Source organism: Pelobates fuscus, chromosome 5 (assembly GCF_036172605.1).
Source record: "Pelobates fuscus isolate aPelFus1 chromosome 5, aPelFus1.pri, whole genome shotgun sequence".
Lineage (NCBI taxonomy): Eukaryota > Metazoa > Chordata > Amphibia > Anura > Pelobatidae > Pelobates > Pelobates fuscus.
Window position 1 is genome coordinate 15,578,451 of NC_086321.1, and position 23,349 is coordinate 15,601,799.

Below are 23,349 nucleotides of genomic sequence, written 5' to 3' on the forward strand. Positions count from 1 at the left end.
CAATACAAATAGTTTGAAATATTTATCAAAATCTATATACATGGTACACTCTTCAATTGCCTATTTAGAACATGTAGAAGATGAGGATTTAAAATGTATATAATATAGTCAAAAAATTAGGTTATTGTCATTAGTAAGAAAACTTCAAGCATGTTTGGGAAGGTAGACCCCCAAATTGTATCAGAAACTTTCTCAAATACTGATAGTATATTAGCAACTACTAACATTACTAAATCGCTTCTCCTTTTTCCCAAAGCACAGTCCTAAAATGACACATTACTATTTTTATATATACATACTACTACTTATATGCATCAACTATGATTCCTTGAATAAAACCAGGTATCTCTTTAATCTCTTCAATACCAAAAATGAGTATATATGTTTTTATTGTCATGTTTCTTTTACAGTATAACAGTTAGTCCATAAAGTCCCTTACAAGCCTGCAGAGGAACACATCTCTCTACCAGAAGCCACTGATTACTGATATAATGAAGGTAACGTTGCTGAAAATATGAGCTCACCCCCTGCTTTCAAACAGTACAGGAGGTTTCAATTAGTCATTTTATTCCTAAGGTGGGGTGGGGGGAGGAGGTGAATTGACGCTTCCATCTCACTGTCAGCAATACATTAGCATTCCAGAGATTGATAAAGATTGCTAAAGCAGTTTTAAATACCTTTTATTATAGAAATATATGATTTACCTATATAAATTGTACGTGAGCATTTTTGTGACATGTACACATTCTTTTTACATTCAGTTGCCAATGATAGTAAGCTGCACTGCATGTAATGCCTTCAGACCCTCGTAAACAAGGTCATTTACCATTTTTATTTACCAATTTTTGTAACATCTACTGTATGTGAGAAAACGTGCATTTTTGCTTTTGTACGAACAATTAAGACTCTATGTGAAGTATTATATGTTAAATGTCGCAGCACACTGTCTACATATGTTCATTTACAAAAATATTTTTATGAAGGAGGACTGAATAAGTGAAAAATAAAACATTCTGGAAATTTGCATAATTAAAAATGTTAAGTTTGTCTGCAAAGCAGTCTATACACGTAGCTGTGTTGTGATATGTTGATATGCTAGCTAGACATGTTTTGCTTCAAATAAATGTTATACTAATATTATTTCAATTAAAAAGTGGTCGGTAGTGAAATGGTTACTATATGGTATTGCAGACCCCGGAATACAATCCCTCCAATACTAAAAGTAAAATGACAATTAAAGTAACATAACCAAACCTTTTCTATAGCCAAAAAAATTAAACATAAAATGGGAAAGCCTTCAGTGGAGAAACATCTTCATCATGATTTACTATTACAGCATACCTGGCACTGTGACTTGGCTTTAATATAGTCATTAGCTGCTCGGTGGTTTAATAAGCCGAAGTAGGTATTTTCACCATTTTTTTCGCTCTCTTTTTTCACCATTTTTTTTTATAGACGAGTCCTTCATTTCTAATAATGCAAAACATGTTGTTTTCATTCATTGTTAGGGTTTCTATTCTACTGTATATGTTTTAGGGCTTTTTTTCTTCTGGTTTTCTCATCCCAACAGTTTGTGGGTTACCCCCATTTCCCATAACGATATCTAAGGACCTGTTGCCTTGGGAAGGAGTCTTCTAACTTTCCACTTGGGTTTCTGAACTTTTAGCTAACCTTTCCTAATTGTGGATACATATAAATAGAATTGGGAAAATTGGGAAAACTGGTCAACAACGTACAGTACTGCATAATATAAATATTATACAAATATATTGCAGTACACTGATGGGAGCATTTTCCCACAATCTGGGTCAGAGATCAAATCAGAGAAATAACCAATAGAGGAAAATATGAGGAGCAGTAAAAATCTATATTTATATATTATATTGCTTTTAAAAATATTAAATTATTAAATATATAAGTATACACATTTTTACCATCTACTGCTTACTTTTCACCTTATCTGGGAATAAAATCAACATTTAGTTAGTGTACCCATCATCTTTTTGTCATCAATCATGTCTTTTGATGACGGAACTCCAAATCACGAATCGTGAATCAAATGAAATGGTTTTGTTCGTGGTCCGTTTTGTGATTCATCCATACAGTGTTTCAAAGTTTGAAATTTCTGACGAATTGCCAATTGTCCAAAATTCAGACAAATCGTAATTCGTTCATTTGAAACCGAATGCACAAATCTAGAAAACAGGAAAGTAATCACGGACAGAGGCGACAGAAATAAAGCAATATAGAAGGGTTAAGAGAGAAACGGAAAAGCAGCAAGATTTTAATTTAATGTAAAATAAAGACAGATTTATTATGTTTTAAATTAGACTTGTTTTATATTGAACCTAATTGCAAGCCTCCAAAAATTAAAACCCCAAACCCAATCCTCTCATCACAATTACTAAAAAAAAATCCTGAAAACAGCTCACTGAAATGTGGCCTAAACTACAATTCAATATAGTGATTATGGTGCTTAAACAGTCCCTTTAAAGAAAAACTCATTATTATAATTAATGAGCTCATTAGAATTATTATTATTATTATTTAAAAAAATAATTGTTATGTATTATTACTGAAAATAGAAAATTGCATTTAATATACCTAGTTTTGAATTATTATGTAAAGAACACTTAAAAATGAAGTACTGCTTTCCGGGCATCTCTTGACTTATCCTTGCTCCGTGGGTGCAGCCTTACCAAGCTCTCTTTGGTCAGAAGTTAATTTTATTTGTTAAGACTGTGCACAATATGGAGGTATTAAACAATCCCAAAGGGCATCTTTAAGACGTGACGGGCTTGACTTGTGCATGACGTTACAATTCATAAACACACACTTTGTTGCACATATGGTTTTGGTCATTTGAGTTCCTGATTTAGGACCACCTAGAGCTTGTGTAAGTCAGGAGATGAGGGATTTATATGTATGGATTACATAAAAATACACACAGAAGCTATAATACATGTGTTGGGCTTTTTCAAGACAAAAACAAGTGCCTTTATGGATCAAATTGCTAAATAAGGACCAATTACTTGGAAAGCAATAGAATATCCCTCATCATTTAGTACTTTGCAGCACAATATCACCTATCTTGCTTTGATAAATCTCCCTCATAAACATTTATTGTATGCAGTATAAGGCCAATTTTCCTCTAATTTACCCAATTTTTCACTCTCCAGTTGATACTAGTAAGTTTGCTTGTTCTCCACCTGCAATATCTGTCTTCCATCGCAATATCTGTCTGCTTAGCCCTTACTACAGTGGTTTGCTTGATGCCCTCTCCAGTAAATTAGTGAGTCTCTACCTTATGCATGTTGATTGCAGGGTGGTGTTTGGATTTTAAATGCATGACACAGATACACACACTGACATAAAGACACACACTCCCTGACACACAGTTGCACATACCCAGATGAACATGCTGACATATAGATATGTGCGCACACACAGACACCCACACTGACACACACACACAATGACATATACACACACAGAAGCACACTGACATATATACACACTAACACAGATGCACACCCTGACACATACATACACAATATCTGACATGCACATTAACACATACATGTTATAATTGTTATATCTACAGCCACCCTCCTGTTAGCTTTCCTTTTGTGTCTAGGAAGGTGGTTTGGAGTCCTGGTCCTGCTGCTCTGCAGCTGCCTTCTCTCCCTCCCGCACTGTCTGTTTGTATGAAGCTGGGAGGAAGTGACAGCCGGCCGACACTACAGGGGCCCGGTCGAGGTCTCAAAGGGCCACGGCATCTGACCGGGCCCCTGTTCAGTAGAAATGTTTCCCGGTTAATATTTTTGCAATGCTCCTGTGCCCAGCGGCACACAGTTTGGGAACCGCTGACTTACCTAATAGACTCACCTCTCTCTTCTCATGAGACCTGCAACAACGTTCTTCTGCTGCTCATGCAGTTCCAAGAGTGAGCTTACCCTGATATCGCTACATTTCATTTGTGTTGCAATACCATGTATACTGGCTATCAATGTATATATATTGCATTATATCATTAAACTTGAATTAAAAATATAAAAAAAAACTTTAAACTTAACTCAAAAATTATCATGTAATACAAAAATGCTGAACTGTGCTTTGAGGGAAAACATTTCCACCTCTCCGCTGTAACAGAGATGTTTAGATGACCATAAATAATGCCATGGAGAGGTGCTGCAATCATGCATAAACCAATCAGTCTTTGGTCACATGGCTTAATATGACTCCAGAACCCTCCGAGTGTCATTAATTCCCTAAAATACAAGCATTTCTGTTATGTATCCTCTTTCTCTATATAGCACACAGATAGCGCTATAGTTATTCATATGCTGTCACATTTTATTCATGATCTTAAATGACAAAATACAAGCAGCACATTCTAAAATAGGACATACAGGGTAATATATAGCCGGCTGATATGCAACATGAAAGGTTTAATAACATTTTAATTAGAGACATCCTACAACTGCAGTATAATTATGGGCTAGGCATGTGCTTTGCTTATATGTTAGATAAATTATTCATCTTGAATAGTCTGGCATAGAACCCTTTTCCATTAGTTTTTAACGAGATCAATCCATTTCAAAAGAAATCAAAAGGGGTTTTACGCCGGGTAAATCCTGGTGAGACAATTCGTTCACCAATGAATCGTCAAAAGCACGTGTTTATTATGGGCTTCCGGAGACACCCTGAGTAAAAATTCATCCCACGGGTTTACTCCAATCTATCACTTACTGTTAGAGAACAAGAAAAATCTGATTTTAATGTACAGTTACACATTTAAATGAATGCTTGTTTGGTGTAAACACAAAATATATATTTTTTAAAGAAAATAATTATACAAACACACGCTATTACTCAAACTCTATAATTTGTCCCGCATGGCTGAATACGGATAAACACTTTAATTTGAGACCTTCAGACACTGATCTGCTATTTTTCCCTATTACTAATTACCGTTATTTGTTAAATCACTGTTTTCCTGCACAATGAAACTACTACTAGAGAAACATATTTGCAAAAATATACATTGCATGTAGAAAAAGAAATGTATGTTTTGTATATTTTTGTTTATTTGATGCTAAATATTATGTAGTATAGTATGACGTCAGGAATTGGAAGATCGCTCTTCGATATGGTTTTAATATACAATTACAATGATTACATGGTGTCAACATATTCCACAGTGCAGTACAAAAGGTAAACCAAGACAAACAATCATTTCTAACAAAACATGCCTGATATAAAAGAACAGTAGGTTAAGAAGGCCGTGCCTAAACAAGCTTACAATGTAAATGCAATCTGCCTAATATGCTTTGATATGTGCTTTTAGGTTTTAATTTGATGCAATGTAGTTAACATGTTATTTTTCTTTAGAATATATAAGGATTTAAATATTGTTAGCTTTTTTCCACTAGGCCAGAGGCTGGAGTAATTTAGGCACTATAGTGACCAAAAACAATTTTAGCTTAATGAAGCAGCTTTGGTGTATAGAACATTATTAAATCACTTTGTTTATGCAGACCTAGGCACACCTCCCTGCATGTGACTTACACAGCCTTCCTAAACACTTCCTGTAAAGAGTGATCTAATGTTTATATTTCCTTTATTACACATTCTGTTTAATTTAGAATTTCTTATCTCCTGTTAATATCTTGCTATACCCAGCAGGAGCCTCTTGTGCGTGATCAAAGTTCAACTTACAGAGTAGGAGATAAAAACATTAAAAATCTAATTTTGTTTCCATGCAGGCTGTGTCAGTCACAGCCAGGGGAAGTGTGGCCAGGGCTGCATAAACAGAAACAAAAGTGATTTGCTGGACACAACATAAAGATACCTGTAAAATACATAGAGCTGAGTACAATACAAAGATAGGCATACCACAAACAGAGCTGGGTACAATACAGAGATAGGCATACCACAAGCAGAGCTGAGAAAAATGCACAGAGCTGGGCACAATACAAAGATACCTATACAATACAGAGAGCTGGGCACAATAAGGAGATATTTATAACTATCCCAAACAGCCAGGATCAATATACTGGATTACAGAGAGCTGGGTACAATACCTACCAATACAATACACAGAGCTGGGTACACTATAGATATACCCATACAACAGGTAAAGCTGAGTAAAATACAGAGAGGTAACACAGAGAGCTGGGCACAATAAGATACCATAACTACCTCACACAGCCAGGATCACTGTGATGGATTACACAGAGCTGCAATACAGAGATACCGCCCATTACAGGTATAATGCCCTCACTTAGCTCTCCCTCTTGTGATCTCATCTTCAGTAGTGCTCCTGCTATGATAACTCTAGCTTTCGATTAAATATTGCTGCTGTTAGGAAGCATGTCAGTTAACCCATTAGCTCTCAGCACACAGTGTACACATGGCTAAAGCATCAAGATACTAATAGACTCCAACCATGTCAGCTACTCCTGACTCACTATTAGCACTCAGCACACAGTACACACATGGTTAAAGCAGCAGGTTACTGATAGACTCCTTATTTACCTTTGCAGCTGGGAATATAATTAATCTGAAGTGGTAATATGGAGCTAAGAAGTAGCTGACATGGTTAACAGAATCAACAAGCATTACAGGTTAAGACATATTTAAATCAGATCAGTCCTCAGAGTCACAACTCCTGCAGTTTTAAGCTTCACAACTTTTCAACTAGCCACAGCATGTTGCCCTATGTAGCAAAAGCACAGCTTAGTGGAAAGGGGCCTTGACAGAGCTAGTAGGCGGGCATTAGGAGGAAGCTATGTAGGGATTGATGGTTTAGAGGGTATGGGACTGGGCTATATATATAGGCAGCCATCTTAGGAAATTCACTTTTAACTTGCCTACCTGGCGTGTTCACTTATTGGGCCTGGTAGGTGTCTCTCTTTTGTATTTTGCTGCAGGATGGACGAGGTGGAGTGGATGCTGGGGATCAGGATGGCGGCGAGAGATCAGGGGGCCGATTGGATGCGGGCCCAGCTCAATTCTATGCTGGCCGTGGCAGCGGCTCAAGACGGCGGCGGCTGGAGGTGGCTGGCACAGGCCAGGGCTGGGGCTTGGGTGCACGTGAAGGGAGGATCACGAGGTGGCCGGAGCCGGACGCGAGGGGGTACGCAGGCGGGGGTGCAGCATGGTCGAGGCTCCACATCCCGGTGCGCCGACGGTGCCTCGGAGGATCTAATGCAGCAGGCGCCTGCCCAGAGGTCCAGCAGCGTGGCCCCCGTGCAGGAGAGGGCCAGGCTTGGAGCGGGTGCGCTGCGGTTGGCGGTGAGCCCTCGGGTAAGTGATGGGGAAAATTTGCATGGATCGTCGGTCACTCGTCTTTTTCTGGGCCGTCAGCGTCAGCTCGTAAAATGGATGTAGTAGGATATTAATGGGTTGAGGGGCCTGCTCCCTGGGGTACTGGTGGAGTGGTTGGAGATCACCGTTGGAGTTCACCGGCAGCAGGGGAGGCACGCCCGTGACCCATTAGCAATCGATCACTGCTGGGGGAAGGTGAATAGCTTGACGGCTAGTTTTGACAGGAAAGTGGGGGGTGTGATAGTGAGGCATGGGGACCTGGAAGGGGAATTTCCCAGTTACTATCACTCGTATGGAGTTCACCTCTCCGAAGTGGGGTGGAACCTTCTGACCCTGTGTTGTCATGAAGGGCTGCAGAAAGCACTGTTTCTTCAGGGTGGCGGAGCTCAGATGGCTTAGGGGATCAAGGGGGATAGGGAGCTGAAAATAGGAAATAGGGCTTGTGGCGGGATAGGGAGCTGAAAATAGGAAATATGCTCTCCTTTAGGATGGTTTTGTAAATGGTTAATAGGTGCCGAAGTCCCGAAATTTCGAAATGCCGAAGTGCCGAAGTTCCGAAGTGCCGAAGTGCCGAAGTTGCCAAATTTCCGAAGTGTCGAAGTGCTGAAGTGCCAAAGTTCCGAAGTTGCCGAAGTGCCGAAGTCCCGAATTGTAAAAATCCCGAATTTCGGAATGCCGAACCGAACCGAATTTTTTTCCCATGCACATGCCTATTACTATTTAATAAAAGCTGTGGACAATTTTGACCCATATAACCCATATAGTGTCTGTGTTTTATTGGGTTAGGTATGTGGGGGGTTTGTTCAGATTCTGCCTACCCATATGACGTCTATGCACCTGTCATGAGTGTCTCAGGTCTCAGCTGTAGAGTGACCGAGAGCTTAAAGAAGATGGTGGATTATTAAATTAGCGACAGGCAGCACAGTGCTCTGTGTCAGAAATGCCCCACTCTCCTTGTCATCCCTGGGCTTCCCTGGCTTTATATTATATATATTAATTATAATTTTGAGTAAATCCCCTTGCTTAATTAGCCTTTAGGCAGTCACTGGGGCTGTTACTTCCAAGATGGTTTCTGTACTCTCTCGTGTGGGCACTGTAACTCCACCCCCTGGTGCTAACAGCCAATGACGGCCCCTGAATAGAGAAGCCCATAACATGCCTCCACTCATGGGTAACTGACTCTGTTCTCCGAATGGCGACTCAATGAAAACTAACTTCTTAATGGACAGTAGGCATGTGTAAAACACACTGAAACAGGACAGATTTCAAACCAGACCCAATTTTATTACATACCCAGATGCTGTAAAGAAAACTTTATCAAACATCTACCAATGATGGGCCATACAGAACTGAAACCCATTGCAGAATTAAAAAGATGCTAATTTTTCCCATATTTTTTGGCTTTTTATCCTCTTCTCCTGAAAAAGAATATTAGTGTATCTAAACTACTGCAAATCATTTTTTCCCACATAAAAACTGCTTTAAGTGCCCCAATGGACGAGGCAGTAGGTTTCACTGTCAGTAAACAGATGCTACCCAAACACACCTCCATGACGACCACTGCCTTGCTAAAGAAGCTGGAGGTAAAGGTGATGGACTGGCCAAGCATGTCTCCTAAACCCTATTGAGCATCTGTGGGCATCCTCAAACGGAAGGTGGGGGAGTGCAAGGTCTCTAACATCCACCAGCTCCGTGGTGTCGTCATGGAGGAGTGGAAGTGGACTCCAGTGGCAACCTGTGAAGCTCTCGGGAATTCCATGCCAATGAGGGTTAAGGCAGTGCTGGAAAATAATGGTGGCCACACAAAATATTGACACTTTGGGCCAAATTTGGACATTTCCACTTAGGGGTGTACTCACTTTTGTTGCCAACGGTTTAGACATTAATGGCTGTGTGTTGAGTTATTTTGAGGGGACAACAAATTTACACTGTTATACAGGCTGTGCACTTACTACTTTACATTGTAGCAGAGTGTCATTTCTTCAGATGTGAGGGGTGTACTCACTTTTGTGAGATACTGTATATCTACCACAAACCTTAAATCTTAAAATGTTGGCCCAGAACAGAAACAATTTAAAAATTCCATCCCACCTGGGAAAACACCTGAGAATTTTTCCAATTCGGCTTTTGAAATTGGTGGGGTGGGGGCAGCAGCTACGTCCTGTCTGGCAATGATAGACTAGCATGTGGGAGAGGAGAACAAGTCAGAAGACGGGGAGAGAAACGTGGGGGCTGATAAAAGGAGACACATGGACTGATAAAGAGAGAGACAAGTGATGCTGTGGAAGAAAAACAAGTGGGGGCTGATAATAAGACAGATACACAAGTAAGAGGTGAGATAAAGAAAAATTGGGGCTGATAGAGAGACAGGAAGAAACCAAAACTCACCTGCAAACACTCAATCTCCTTCCCCAAAACACTCAGACACCACTCACACAACACTCAGCCAGCATACACAGGCACACAGCCTCCTTCACACACACACACACAACACTCAGCCAGCACACACAGGCACACACAGCCTCCTTCACACACAATACTAAGCCAGCATACACAGGCACACTCAGCCTCCTTCACACATAATATTCAGCCAGCATACAGAGGCACCCTCAGCCTCCTTCACACACAATACTCAGCCAGCATACAAAGGCATACCCAGCCTCCTTCACACATAATATTCAGCCAGCATACACAGGCACACACAGCCTCCTTCACACACAACACTCAGCCAGCACGCACAGGCACACTCAGCCTCCTTCACACACAACACTCAGCCTCTTCATACACAATACTCAGCCAGCAAACACAGGCACACTCAGCCTCCTCCACACATAATATTCAGCCAGCATACACAGGCACAGTCAGCCTCCTCCACACACAACACTCAGCCAGCACACACAGGCACACTCAGCCTCCTTCTCACACACACACACACCACTCAGCCAGCATACACAGGCACAGTCAGCCTCCTTCACACACAACACTCAGGCAGCACACACAGGCACACTCAGCCTCCTTCACACACAACACTCAGGCAGCACACACAGGCACACTCAGCCTCCTTCACACACAATACTCAGCCAGCATACACAGGCACACTCGGACTTCTTCACACGCAACACTCAGCCAGCATACACAGGCACACTCAGCCTCTTCCACACACAACACTCAGCCAGCACACACAGGCAAGCTCAACCTCCTCCACACACAACACTCAGCCAGCACACACAGGCACACTCAGCCTCCTTCACACACACACACACACACACCACTCAGCCAGCATACACAGGCACAGTCAGCCTCCTTCACACACAACACTCAGGCAGCACACACAGGCACACTCAGCCTCCTTCACACACAATACTCAGCCAGCATACACAGGCACACTCGGCCTCCTTCACACACAATACTCAGCCAGCATACACAGGCACACTCGGCCTCCTTCACACACAACACTCAGCCAGCATACACAGGCACACTCAGCCTCCTCCACACATAATATTCAACCAGCATACACAGGCACACTCAGCCTCTTCCACACACAACACTCAGCCAGCACACACAGGCAAGCTCAACCTCCTCCACACACAACACTCAGCCAGCACACACAGGCACACTCAGCCTCCTTCACACACAATACTCAGCCAGCATACACAGGCACACTCGGCCTCCTTCACACACAATACTCAGCCAGCATACACAGGCACACTCGGCCTCCTTCACACACAACACTCAGCCAGCAAACACAGGCACACTCAATCTCCTCCACACATAATATTCAACCAGCATACACAGGCACACTCAGCCTCCTCCACACACAACACTCAGCCAGCACACACAGGCACACTCAACCTCCTCCACACACAACACTCAGCCAGCACACACAGGCACACTCATCCTCATCCACACACAACACTCAGCCAGCACACACAGGCACACTCAGCCTCCTTCACACACAACACTCAGCCAGCACACACACCATTCACAGAACAGAGCCCAGGGCTCTAGGAGGGGGCCTCAATCTGGCATCCTGTGTAGGAATCTTGGCATTCTTAATCCTGCTCCAGGGAGTGGGAAAGTTAGGCAAATTACTTCTTAAAAAATGTCAATACTTATGAATTAAGAAAAAAAGTAATGTTATAATAACATACGGATTATATTAAAATAAAATACATTGATGATGTTATGCACAGACAACAAAGATATGGTTTGATAAAAAATGTTTTTAAATGTAAACATTATGTATAATATTTTACCATCTACATTTAAAACCAATATAACGATGTAGGCACAGAGTAAAACATGGGGGATCTTAGGAGACATTGACCATTGGAGATCTTGGGTGTTTGATATTTAATTCTTGAAAGAGTTCCTGGACATTAAAGTTTCCTCCAATAATTAACTGCTTACATAAAAGAGAAAATAACAATACAGGACTGAAGGCTATGCTTAAACATAAACATGATTCCATCAAATTTTGATGAGAGATTCCCTTTAAATAACCCCCTTGGGGCAATTACCTTTAGGCACATACATTTTCAGATACACTGTGGCACCCTCAGGCGGCCACCAACTGCTAGGACTCATCATAACATCTAACAGGATGGAACGAGCCGCAGGAAAGACATTTAGATCCATGAAGTATTATAGAAAAAACTATGAAAAAGTATATCCTGTATAAAAGAGCATTTTAGAATATTCACAATATTTATGATAGCTATACTTGAAATTGCACCTATATTCCATAGCACTGTGAGAGATCTGTGTTTTCTTTGTCTGTGCTGAAATATTTTTGAAACCTAGACCTGTAAAAGGGGCATATCAAGTGTTTGCGTTGAACTGAAACATCCTTGGGTCATACCAAGTGCCAGTCACGGGGACAACATGGACACTGGGAGATCCAATGGTGACTCAGTTTGAGCAAAATTAAAGTTCATTTTCAGAGAGAGAATTCAGTGAGTTCTATCTCTCTCGGTGGTGGGAGCATAGGCTTAGAATGGGCCATTTATGGTCAGTTTGTAAGTAACAGGATGTGTGTGTCAGTTGTTGGCTGCTGACGTACACCGCTCACCTAATTTGTTTTGACAAATAGAACATTCATTGTTCTGTTCCAGAATTCTAAAAGTCATCCAGTCTATTGGCTTGTACCAGAATGATCTGCCATTATAGATCCAGTGTCCATATTCACATATGCTGCTCTAGATTTCCTGTCGTCTTTAATGTTTTACTCCCCCTAAAGGAAATTACACCCCAGGCAACCTACCATGTTTTCTATAGCACCAGACACACTACACACAGCCATGGAAATGTGCTAAACCAGAGTTGCTGCCAATGCCAAACTGTAATCAGAATGCTACAGACAACAAGGGATGAGACACTTCATTACTGTATCACAGTGCGATTTTTTTTTTTAAAAACTAAACAGGTACAGTTAGCAAGGGGTGGGGGGGGAGGCTACTCTTGGACCACTAGCATTCAAGGGTTATGGTATGCAGCCTCATAATACCATTCTTCTTCGGATTAAAATAAACTGGAGGTATATTTGGAAGCATTGCATTCAGGAGTGAGGCAGCAAGCAGGAATTGTGCAAGGCCTTGGCTAGCACAGCACTTGACGGGCTTGTTCTTTGGCTGGAGGGTGTAATGCCAATGGTTTCCTGGCCTGGTCATGCTCAGTGGAATATTCCCCAGTAGAATTCAGTATTGAGGGCCAACCAGACTGGCAGACTATGACGAGTATTTATGATATATAGGTGTTTGGGAGTGGCCGGCGCATGAGCTGAGATATGGTATCATTGAAATCTCAGGAAGCAAAACAGATCTCCGAATGCTCGATCACACTGCGAAGATCATACTGAAGGAGGTAACATGGATATATGATGTCGCACCATGACATCACAGCCTCCATCTTTCCAACTCATACACTGCATGGGCGGGTGAGTAGAACCATCCACACATAGATCTGTTAGTTTTGTTTTTTAAAAGAGGCAATCATTTACACCCTCAGGACAAAAGTTACTATTGCCCATTCCCGATGACACCAATGGGTGAACTATGTAAACATACAGGGCGATATATGTACATTGAATAACATCGCAATAACACCTTGTACGCAGCATCCGCTGAGCCCTATTCATTAATTATGTTTTGATATCACCATTAATAGCAATTTCAAGAGCAGGTCATCTTACCTTAAGGATGTCTCCTCCTAGGCAGTCAATATTCACAAAGTTATATTCAATGGTAACAAACTCCTCTGGGTCTCCGATAATAAATAGGGCACAATGGAGCTGAGGCCGATCTGCTTTAAATGTGAACTGTCCGTCTATACTGAGCATGTCAATGCACCCTAAAAGAGAGGAGAAGACACGAGGAGGGTTATCGTAATACACAGGGCCTGCCTGCATTGTTTGGACAATATTAATCGAAATGAGATAGAACGATTGCTTTATCTTCATTTATGAAACCGCAGAAACCAAACCGAAAAGGAATGAATTATTTATGGATAGGAAAGTTGGCAACACAGATCAATATTGCAGTTTTTAGAAATAAATCATAATCACAGCCAGTGGCATGGTCCTGGTATAAAATTATACATTTCCATTGGCATTTCAGAAAGCGTGGGCAGACTCAACTAATAAACAGCGAAAGAGAAAATCCCGACACGTTGCTTAATCAACTGTCTTTGTATCAAAAACGTTATTTTCAAATTACCTCTAATTCTTGATTCCAGTGATTTATTATCCATTTTGCTGACCCATGCTCAGTAGCACCCTGTGTGTAACTGTTGTGACTGAGTGCGACCCTATTTCTATTTTTGTTATTATCCATTTTGAACATCACAATGGAACTATTTTTCCTTATATCTGGCTGTTTTATGATTTTTGTATTAAATTGTGACTATATTTATATAATTATATATTTTATATTAAGGTAAGACTATACATTTTAATATTAAGATATGACTATTTATATAATTATATTTTTATATGACGGTAAGATTATAGGTAAGACTATACATTTTAATATTAAGATATGACTATAAAACGATATATAATGATAATCGTTACAGTTCACACACATAGGTAAGCACTTGCATACATTTACACACACTTACATAGAGTTAAAAGGCACACAAACATGGTTACAATTCTACATAGTTACTATATATATATATATATACATACAATGCAATTAAAAATTAAAATACAATTAATAATGATGGTAGTGGGGTTCAGTTCGGTTTCCAGTAGGCCAGTAAGCAGTATTTTGGGGGAGGGTGGAAGTATAGTTGGTGAGGGAGGGGTGGAGAAACCATTTTTAACATTTTTAAAATCTAAATACTCATATAAAAATACATCGCTCTAGGCCAGGGGTAGGCAACCTTTGGCACTCCAGATGTTGTGGACTACATCCCCTATAATGCTCTTACACCCATAATGCTGGCAAAGCATCATGGGAGGTGTAGTCCAAAACATCTGAAGTGCTGGAGGTTGCCTATGCCTGCTCTAGGCTGTATCAGGTGAAATGCAGTGTTTAGGCATAGCATATAAATGTAGTTTAGCCACTCCAGCTAACTACTGTAATGACTGTAATAATAAACACTTCAGTGAACGAGTTCTCGTGGACAGCTATTTATAACATCCAGCATTCATGCAAACTCATCCAGGTATTTCATTTGAACTCTATATGTATGGTGAATTAAATCCTGAAAAATAAAAGTGAAAAAAAGTCCTACAACAATGACTATTTATGGGGGAAATTAAGCATCTCATTAAAATACCATATATCATATATACCATATAAATTGTAATACAATTTCTCTTTTTCTAAAATCTTTATTAACATTTTCAATATGCAGGAAGGACCACTTGACATTTCTTGATTAGAACTGGATTTCATTCAAAAACAGAATTTTGTAATTTGCTCTAATAATTCTTCTTACGGGGTATATTTTAGGTGGTCCCTTGCACTGACAGCTATCGGTGTCTGACATAGACTTATGGTAATAAGCATCAGTGACTGCACTTTAAATTCATTTTACGCACTGTACAACATACAGCTGTACCAGCAAAATCAGTCTCCCCATTTCTGATCATAGCACAATATTTAACAAAATAAAAAAAATATTGATTAAAATGTTTTTTTCTAGTATTCTATTTTAAGTTAAAAACTTGTAACTGTGCAATGAAATAAATGACATGGTATATTAGCATTAATTAATAGTAAATGCATTATGTCTATATTACAATGATAATCAATTATGTGTGAATTGTCGTTCTCCCTATCAGAACTCAAAAACTCAACTTCCAGCAGTCACATAGTTCTGAATTTCAGAATTGAGGCTATAATGGCCAGGGTGAACCTATACCGGAGTGTGGGATTTTATTTTTCCAGGTCAGTTTTTGCCTAAATTTGCCATTCTGTTTTTTTTTTTTCAGATCTACTGAATTTAGTAATTTACTGAATAAAGCTGTGTGCGTTCTGTATTGTAACACTTACTGAGGGATCTCCGATACATTTGCTCTTCAGACAGTTCCCTTTTGACATCAGAGTTAAGCAGAAACATTGCATCTGCTGGTGAGTTCTTTACCTGCAAAAAAAAAAAAAATGACACTGGTTAGATGAGAAATAATGGCAATTTATTATTATTTATTAATCCTTCCATTGCAGCAAAGGGTCTGCTTAACCCCCCTAGTTATTGAATAGCTTATCATTCATAGAGGGTTGCTGTACACTGTAAACCAAATAACCCGCCCTTTCCCATTTTCCCCAAAAAATAAAAAGAAGAACCAGCTGTCCAAATCTTCCAGATGTCTGCTATGCATTATTCGTGGAGTTTGCTTCCCAAATAACCAGAATTCTATGCCCAGCTTTACTCCCTAATTCTGGTTAAGAATGTAGTCCAAAGTTTGTATAAAGTCTTTTCCAGTACATATAGCTGAGCAGCATCCTGTTTAACCAGCTGTAGAGTTAAGAGACAAGAGCTCACCTGTATGTACCTGCTTTCTCCCTTTAACCCCCATAGGAGTGTCAGTAAAAGATGCCATTGAAATCTGGATACACAAGCCATGCTGCAGATACAGTCCTCTCCCTCTCCTGCTCAAACTGTACGTCTTACTTCTTCCCAGCTTGTGTTAGTACAGGAGGAGCCTGAGGGGTTTCCTCTGACAGACCCTTTTATATAGAATACTGACGAGTAAGGCATTTGGTCCTTTCATTGATGGGGATGTCGTAACCATGGGTTACCCTGTCTGATACAAAATACGTGGATCTGACAAGGACACCAAATCCTACCCAAGTCAATAATTTAATTGGGATCCTTCAGCCTCTCTGTTTCACCAGGAGACTGGTGTCATTGAAATGTCATGACACTTCTAGACATTAATTCTCCATTTTATTTCTGTGTATAAACACACAACTCATTGACAACTCGATGAGAGTATATTGCATAGAATAGAATATATTTTATTGGACGAAGATAACATTATTGATCTCAGTAGTAAGAGAGCACAGGAAAATTTTAAGATTTGGAACGGTCAGTAATATAACGTATCAAATTCTTCTTCTGCTCCAATACCCCCAACGGAAAAAAGCAAAGAAACAAAATTGGAAAGAATATTTAATCTGCATTTTGCAAATGTTGTGAATAAGCGTCAGTTTGGTTTTTACTCAAAAGTAACTAGAGAAAATTGGCACAAAGAATTGCAATTTTTTTGCCAAAATTGGAAGCTGGCTGAGTTGTTGAATGTTTTGTAGTTTGGTTGTTCTGACTTAACTGTTGCAGTTACTTTTGGATCCATTTTCGACCGTTCTCCTCATTACTGCGTTTACAGAGGAATTAAATCAAAGTCACTGCGTTGATTTTTAGATAATACATTTTAGCTATACATTGTGCTAGTCCACTTTCTATGTCATTAGCACAGATATAGGTCAAATGTAGAAATATGATCAGCGACAATCATACTTGTGTCCATTTCCTGTGTCCAACGTGCAAAATCACAGCTCACTGATGGTGCATGTATTTGATACAGTGGGTACCTGCAGGCTTCAGATAACTATAACATTTGATGTATACAAGTCCTGAAATTACTGCTCTGAAGCAGATTGGAATATATTCTTTAACTTTAAAGGGACACTCCACTGCCCAACTACAAAATAAACATCACTGTTTAGTAGATATACTCCAAATTAAAATTTGCATGCATTTAATTATCTATTTTTTCATTGGGAATATATCTAAAATCAGCTTGCAAACCTGGAGACCTCTTCTTTGCTGCCTTTGCAAGCCCTCCCCTTCTAACACCGCCCAGACTTTCTGTGGCTGTCCAATCACAGACTTCCCAACACAGTTCAATGAGAAGTCTTTTTAAGGTCAGATCAAGAGGCAGCAATGTCCCAAAGCACCAGACTTACAGGTGTGCCCTCTTTTTTCATTTTGCAACAAGTGTAGATTTCAATAGAAATTGACACTTTATGAATTAACCTGGTTACACCCCCTTGGCTTTCAAGCAGACACCAGGTAATGGTACTTCTATTAAAAGCTGCACTTTTTGCAAAACGAAAAAAGAGGGCACACTCTTCACACATAAAGCTTTTCAGCAAGCTAAAGTTGCTTAGGGGTGTGGAGTGTCCCTTTAAGTGAATTTTATGAATTAATGAACGTTTCCATGTGGGTCTTGATGCCATGTTACAGAGTCCACCCATTCATATAGCTAAAGTAAAAAGGATGAAGGCTGCCATGCATCTAATCATTCACTCATTTAAAGCAACCACATCTTCCGGTGTTGTGGAGTTTGGTAATTTGCCAGTTGTTTAGAACTGATTGCAAGGTTAAGTTTGCACTTTCTACCTCTCAAAATGATATTTACTTTATTTAGTTGGTTCTTCCGTGTGGCACAATATCCCCGTAAAATGAGGCTGCAATTTCTTACTCACACTTTACTTGTATTTCTCGAGCAAAAGACAAAGATTACTCGCAAAGAGCACAAATGGAATCATAAGACTTTTCTGAATTCCAAAAAAATTAGCAAACTAGTGGAATTCCAACATGCAACTCTGAGGATTATTTTCCAAAGAACTAATTTCATAACAACATTATGCCCAACAAGACTTACCGATTATAGCCACTCTATGCAGCCTTGTTCCTGACAACTTAATTTCCAGAGAACCTAATTCTTATAACATTGTGTTCTATTCTGATGTATGATGACCACATGTTGTACAATCCATAGTAACAGTCCTACACAAAATCTGGGCATTTTTCATGCTAAAATCATGGATAAACCTCTCCTTGGATTTTCATGTACGTTATGTGAATAAATTACTACCAAATCTAAATAGCATGCAAAGCCCATGCTGCCTCCATGTAAGGAACCTTCATTTTCAGATCTGAACTAAATATGGATGAAAGTGTACCTTCAGGTTTACAAAGAAAAGCCACTTTGTATCTATACGTTTGTTCACCATTAGCTAGCACAATGTATAGATACGCTTTAAACCACTACAGATTGGCACTGTGTCACATATTTTGTAACTTAATCTTTGTACATGTTCTTCAAGACGTACATGAAAATGAAAGAAATCATTGTGTAGTCTTGCAGGTAAAAGCTTGCTAAATACAGGTGAATCTGATACTTGGAAAATTAGAATATCGTGCAAAAGTTCATTTATTGCAGTAATGCAATGTAAAAGGGGAAACTAATATATGAGATAGACGCATTACATGCAAAGCAAGATAGTTCAAGCTGTGATTTGTCATAAGTGTGATGATTATGTCTTACAGCTCATGAAAACCCCAAATCCACAATCTCAGTAAATTAGAATATTACATGCAATCAATAAAACAAGGAGTGTACATAGAACAATATCGGACCTCTGAAAAGTATAAGCATGCATATGGACTCAGTACTTGGTGTGGGCCCCTTTTGCAGCAATTACTGCCTCAATACGGCATGGCATGGAAGCTATCAGCCTGTGGCACTGCTGAGGTGTTATGGAAGACCGGGATGCTTCAATAGCAGCCTTCAGCTCTTCTGCATTGTTCTCTCATCTTTCTCTTGGCAATGCCCCATAGATTCTCTATGGGTTTCAGGTCAGGTGAGTTTGCTGGCCAATCAAGCACAGTAATCCCACTGTCATTGAACCAGGCTTTGGTGCTTTTGGCAGTGTGGGCAGGTGCCAAGTCCTGCTGGAAAATGAAGTCAGAACCCCCATAAAGCTCGTCTGCAGAAGGAAGCACGAAGTGCTCCAATATCTCCTGGTAGACGGCTGCATTGACCCTGGACTTAATGAAGCACAGTGGACCAACACCAGCAGATGACATAACTCCCCAAATCAACACAGACTGTGGAAACTTCACACTGGACTTCAAGCATCTTGCAGTGTGTGCCTCTCCATTCTTCCTCCAGACTCTGGGTCCTTGATTTCCAAATGAGATGCAAAAGTTGCTCTCATCAGAAAAGAGGACTTTGGACCACTGAGCAACAGACCAGGTCTGTTTTTCTTTAGCCAAGGTAAGACGCTTCTGACGTTGTCTGTTGTTCAGGAGCGGCTTGACAAGAGGAATACGGCATCTGAAGTGAAGCCCATGTCCAGAATCCGTCTGTGTGTGGTGGCTCTTGTTGCACTGACTCCAGCCTCAGCCCACTCCTTGTGAAAGTCCCCCAACACTTTTGAATGGCCTTTTCCTGACAATCCTCTCCAGGCTGCGATCATCCCTGCTGCTTGTGCACCTTTTTCTTCCACACTTTTCCCTTTCACATAATTTTCTATTAATGTGCTTTGATACAGCACTTTAGGAACATCCAACTTCCTTCGCAATTACCTTTTGAGGCTTTGCCTCCTTATGGAGGGTGTCAATGATGGTTTTCTGCACAACTGTCAGGTCAGCAGTCTTCCCCATGATTGTGATTCCTACTGAACCAGACTGAGAGACCATTTAAAGGCTCAGAAACCCTTTGCAGGTGTTATGGCTTACTTAGCTGGTTAGAGTGGGACACTGTGAGCCTAGAATATTGCACCTTTTCACAATATTCTAATTTACTGAGATTGTGGAGTTGGGGTTTTCATGAGCAGTTACGCCCAGCCACTCTAAGGCCTGGTAATATTTATTCTATACTGTTCTACTCTCCATTTATTGATTCTATCCGTAGTTAAACTGACAATGGTAGAGGATAGACAACCTTTTGCACTCTAAATGTTGTGGACTACATCTCCCATAATGCTCTCACAGCCATACTGCTGGCAAAGTATCAAGGAGATGTAGTCCACAACACCTGTATTGCCAGAGGTTGCCTACCCCTGGGGCATAGTTTAGGGCTGCTATTTTTCAGGAAAGGCTTCAAGCAATATATGTGGGAAGGACCATCACATTTACCCTTTTGCTGAAACCCCTGGTCTTATTGCCACCTCTGGTGGCCAGGTATAATGAAGTTGTGCAGGGCCCTATAATTTCCAATGGCCAAATATCACACAATTATGCGGTCCCTGGGATCCATTTGAACTCCAACTCTAGGCACAAGAAAATAGAATCTGGTCCCCAGCAAATAACTTATCGTACTCCTAGTAGTTAACATGGAAGCCAGGGTGCCATATTCTTTTCCAAAGCAGAGGAGTTGAATATTTTTTAAACTGTATTTTTTTCTTAATTCTTTTATTTTCTTCCTTCGATTATATGTTAATTCAATCAGTTTGATGCCAACTTCGCTCAGCAGCTAAGATCCTCGTCATTTTGTTTTGCACAATATCCGCGTCATCAGCGCTCCTGCATTGTTACTGCAAATATTGTCTTTTTCTATATAACTCATTGCAGAAAGCTTCTTGTCAGAAACATTTGGTGTAATCAGTATCACAAGCCCCACAGGAAGCCACATTCTCAAGAGGCAGGCACTTGTAATCAGCAATTTACTGTTTTTCATTGATAAAACAGGAGGATTCATTCATTCCAGCTATTGAGTACCGTCAAGTACTGGGAATTACTAGTTCTGGATCATTGACTGGTGGCAATCATGACGTTCCCACACTATTTCCGGCCTACACTGTAATTTCATGAAAAATAACATTGAGAAGGGCTATGGTGAGACTCAGCAGGTATCATTAACCATTAACCTCTTCACTGCCAAGTTCTTTTTATTTAAAGTATACCTTGTCATGAATGAACCAGGCAGAAATCCAGGGTGGAGGAGTCACCTGTATTCCATTATATTTCTATAGCGAACAAGCTCTGCCAGGACTAGTGTTAGATGCTGTCAATGCTGGTGAGATATCTCCACACTCTGCACATGCTTGCTTCCAGGACTCCGACTCCCGTGCCTCTTGGCCACGAGTAATAAGGTAGGAGGAAGAGGAGGATGGTAGTAACAGTAGTGGGAGAAAGGGATATAAAGAGGGCACAAGAGGGGAAGGATGGTGTGGGTAAAATGAAGGGAGGAAGTGTGAAATGTGCAGAAGATCACAAGAGAAAGTTATGGACAGAAAGACTTAGGGTGATAAAATGGGGTCAGGACAGAGAGACACAAGGTGGGTAAAGGGGTACATGTGAGAAAAAGAGGCAGATGGATAAAGAGATGCAAGAAAGAAAAGGGGGCACAAAGCAAGGGAGGCTTGTAGGAAAAGTGGGGATATCAGGTGTATGGGCAAATGGAGACACGTGAGGGAAATTTGAGGTATGAACAGATGGATAGAAGTGGTGAGAGATAAATAAATTGTGTGAGATTGAGAGATATACAGAGGGGTAGATGTGAAGACGTTCACTGGTAGAGACAAGAAATGCTAACCCTCAATACTAATAATACTGGAACTCCCTCAGACAGTATTAATACACCACTGCATTCACACACTGGAACTCCCTCAATATTAATACACCACTGTATTCGCACACTGGAACTCTACATAAATACACCACTGCATTCACACACTGGAACTCTACATAAATACACCACTGCATTCACACACTGGAACTCTACATAAATACACCACTGCATCCACACACTGGAACTCTACATAAATACGCCACTGCATTCACACACTGGAACTCTACATAAATACGCCACTGCATTCACACACTGGAACTCTACATAAATACACCACTGCATTCACACACTGGAACTCTACATAAATACACCACTGCATTCACACACTGGAACTCTACATAAATACACCACTGCATCCACACACTGGAACTCTACATAAATACGCCACTGCATTCACACACTGGAACTCTACATAAATACGCCACTGCATTCACACACTGGAACTCTACATAAATACACCACTGCATTCACACACTGGAACTCTACATAAATACACCACTGCATTCACACACTGGAACTCTACATAAATACAACACTGCATTCAAACACTGGAACTCTACATAAATACAACACTGCATTCACACACTGGAACTCCCTCAATATTAATACATCACTGCATTCGCACACTGGAACTCTACATAAATACACCACTGCATTCACACACTGGAACTCTACATAAATACAACACTGCATTCAAACACTGGAACTCTACATAAATACAACATTGCATTCACACACTGGAACTCCCTCAATATTAATACATCACTGCATTCGCACACTGGAACTCTACATAAATACAACACTGCATTCACACACTGGAACTCTGCATAAATACACCACTGCATTCACACACTAGAACTACCTCAGTATTAATACACCACTACATTCACATACTGGAAATTCCTCAGTATTAATACACCACTGCATTCACACACTGGAACTTCCTCCGTATTAATACACCACTGTATTCACACACTGGAACTTCCTCAGTCTTAATACACCACTACATTCACACACTGGAACTCTACATAAATACAACACTGCATTCACACACTGGAACTCTACATAAATACAACACTGCATTCACACACTGGAACTCTGCATAAATACACCACTGCATTCACACACTAGAACTCCCTCAACTACATTCACACACTGGAAATTCCTCAGTATTAACACACCACTGCATTCACACACTGGAACTC

At 40.4% G+C, this 23,349-nt stretch overlaps 1 protein-coding gene across 1 annotated transcript in view; it reads right to left on the reverse strand.

Moving 5' to 3' along the window:
• Positions 1–16,467, reverse strand: part of CRHBP (corticotropin releasing hormone binding protein) — a 30,677-nt gene extending 14,210 nt beyond the window's left edge. Inside the window, exons 1-3 of the mRNA XM_063456717.1 lie at positions 16,324–16,467; positions 15,834–15,924; positions 13,523–13,680 (exon numbers count right to left, since the gene is read on the reverse strand). Coding sequence (XP_063312787.1) covers positions 13,523–13,680; positions 15,834–15,924; positions 16,324–16,404 — 330 coding nt within the window. The 5' untranslated portion in view covers positions 16,405–16,467. The remainder of the gene's footprint in view (positions 1–13,522; positions 13,681–15,833; positions 15,925–16,323) is intronic.
• Positions 16,468–23,349: the final 6,882 nt, after the last annotated feature.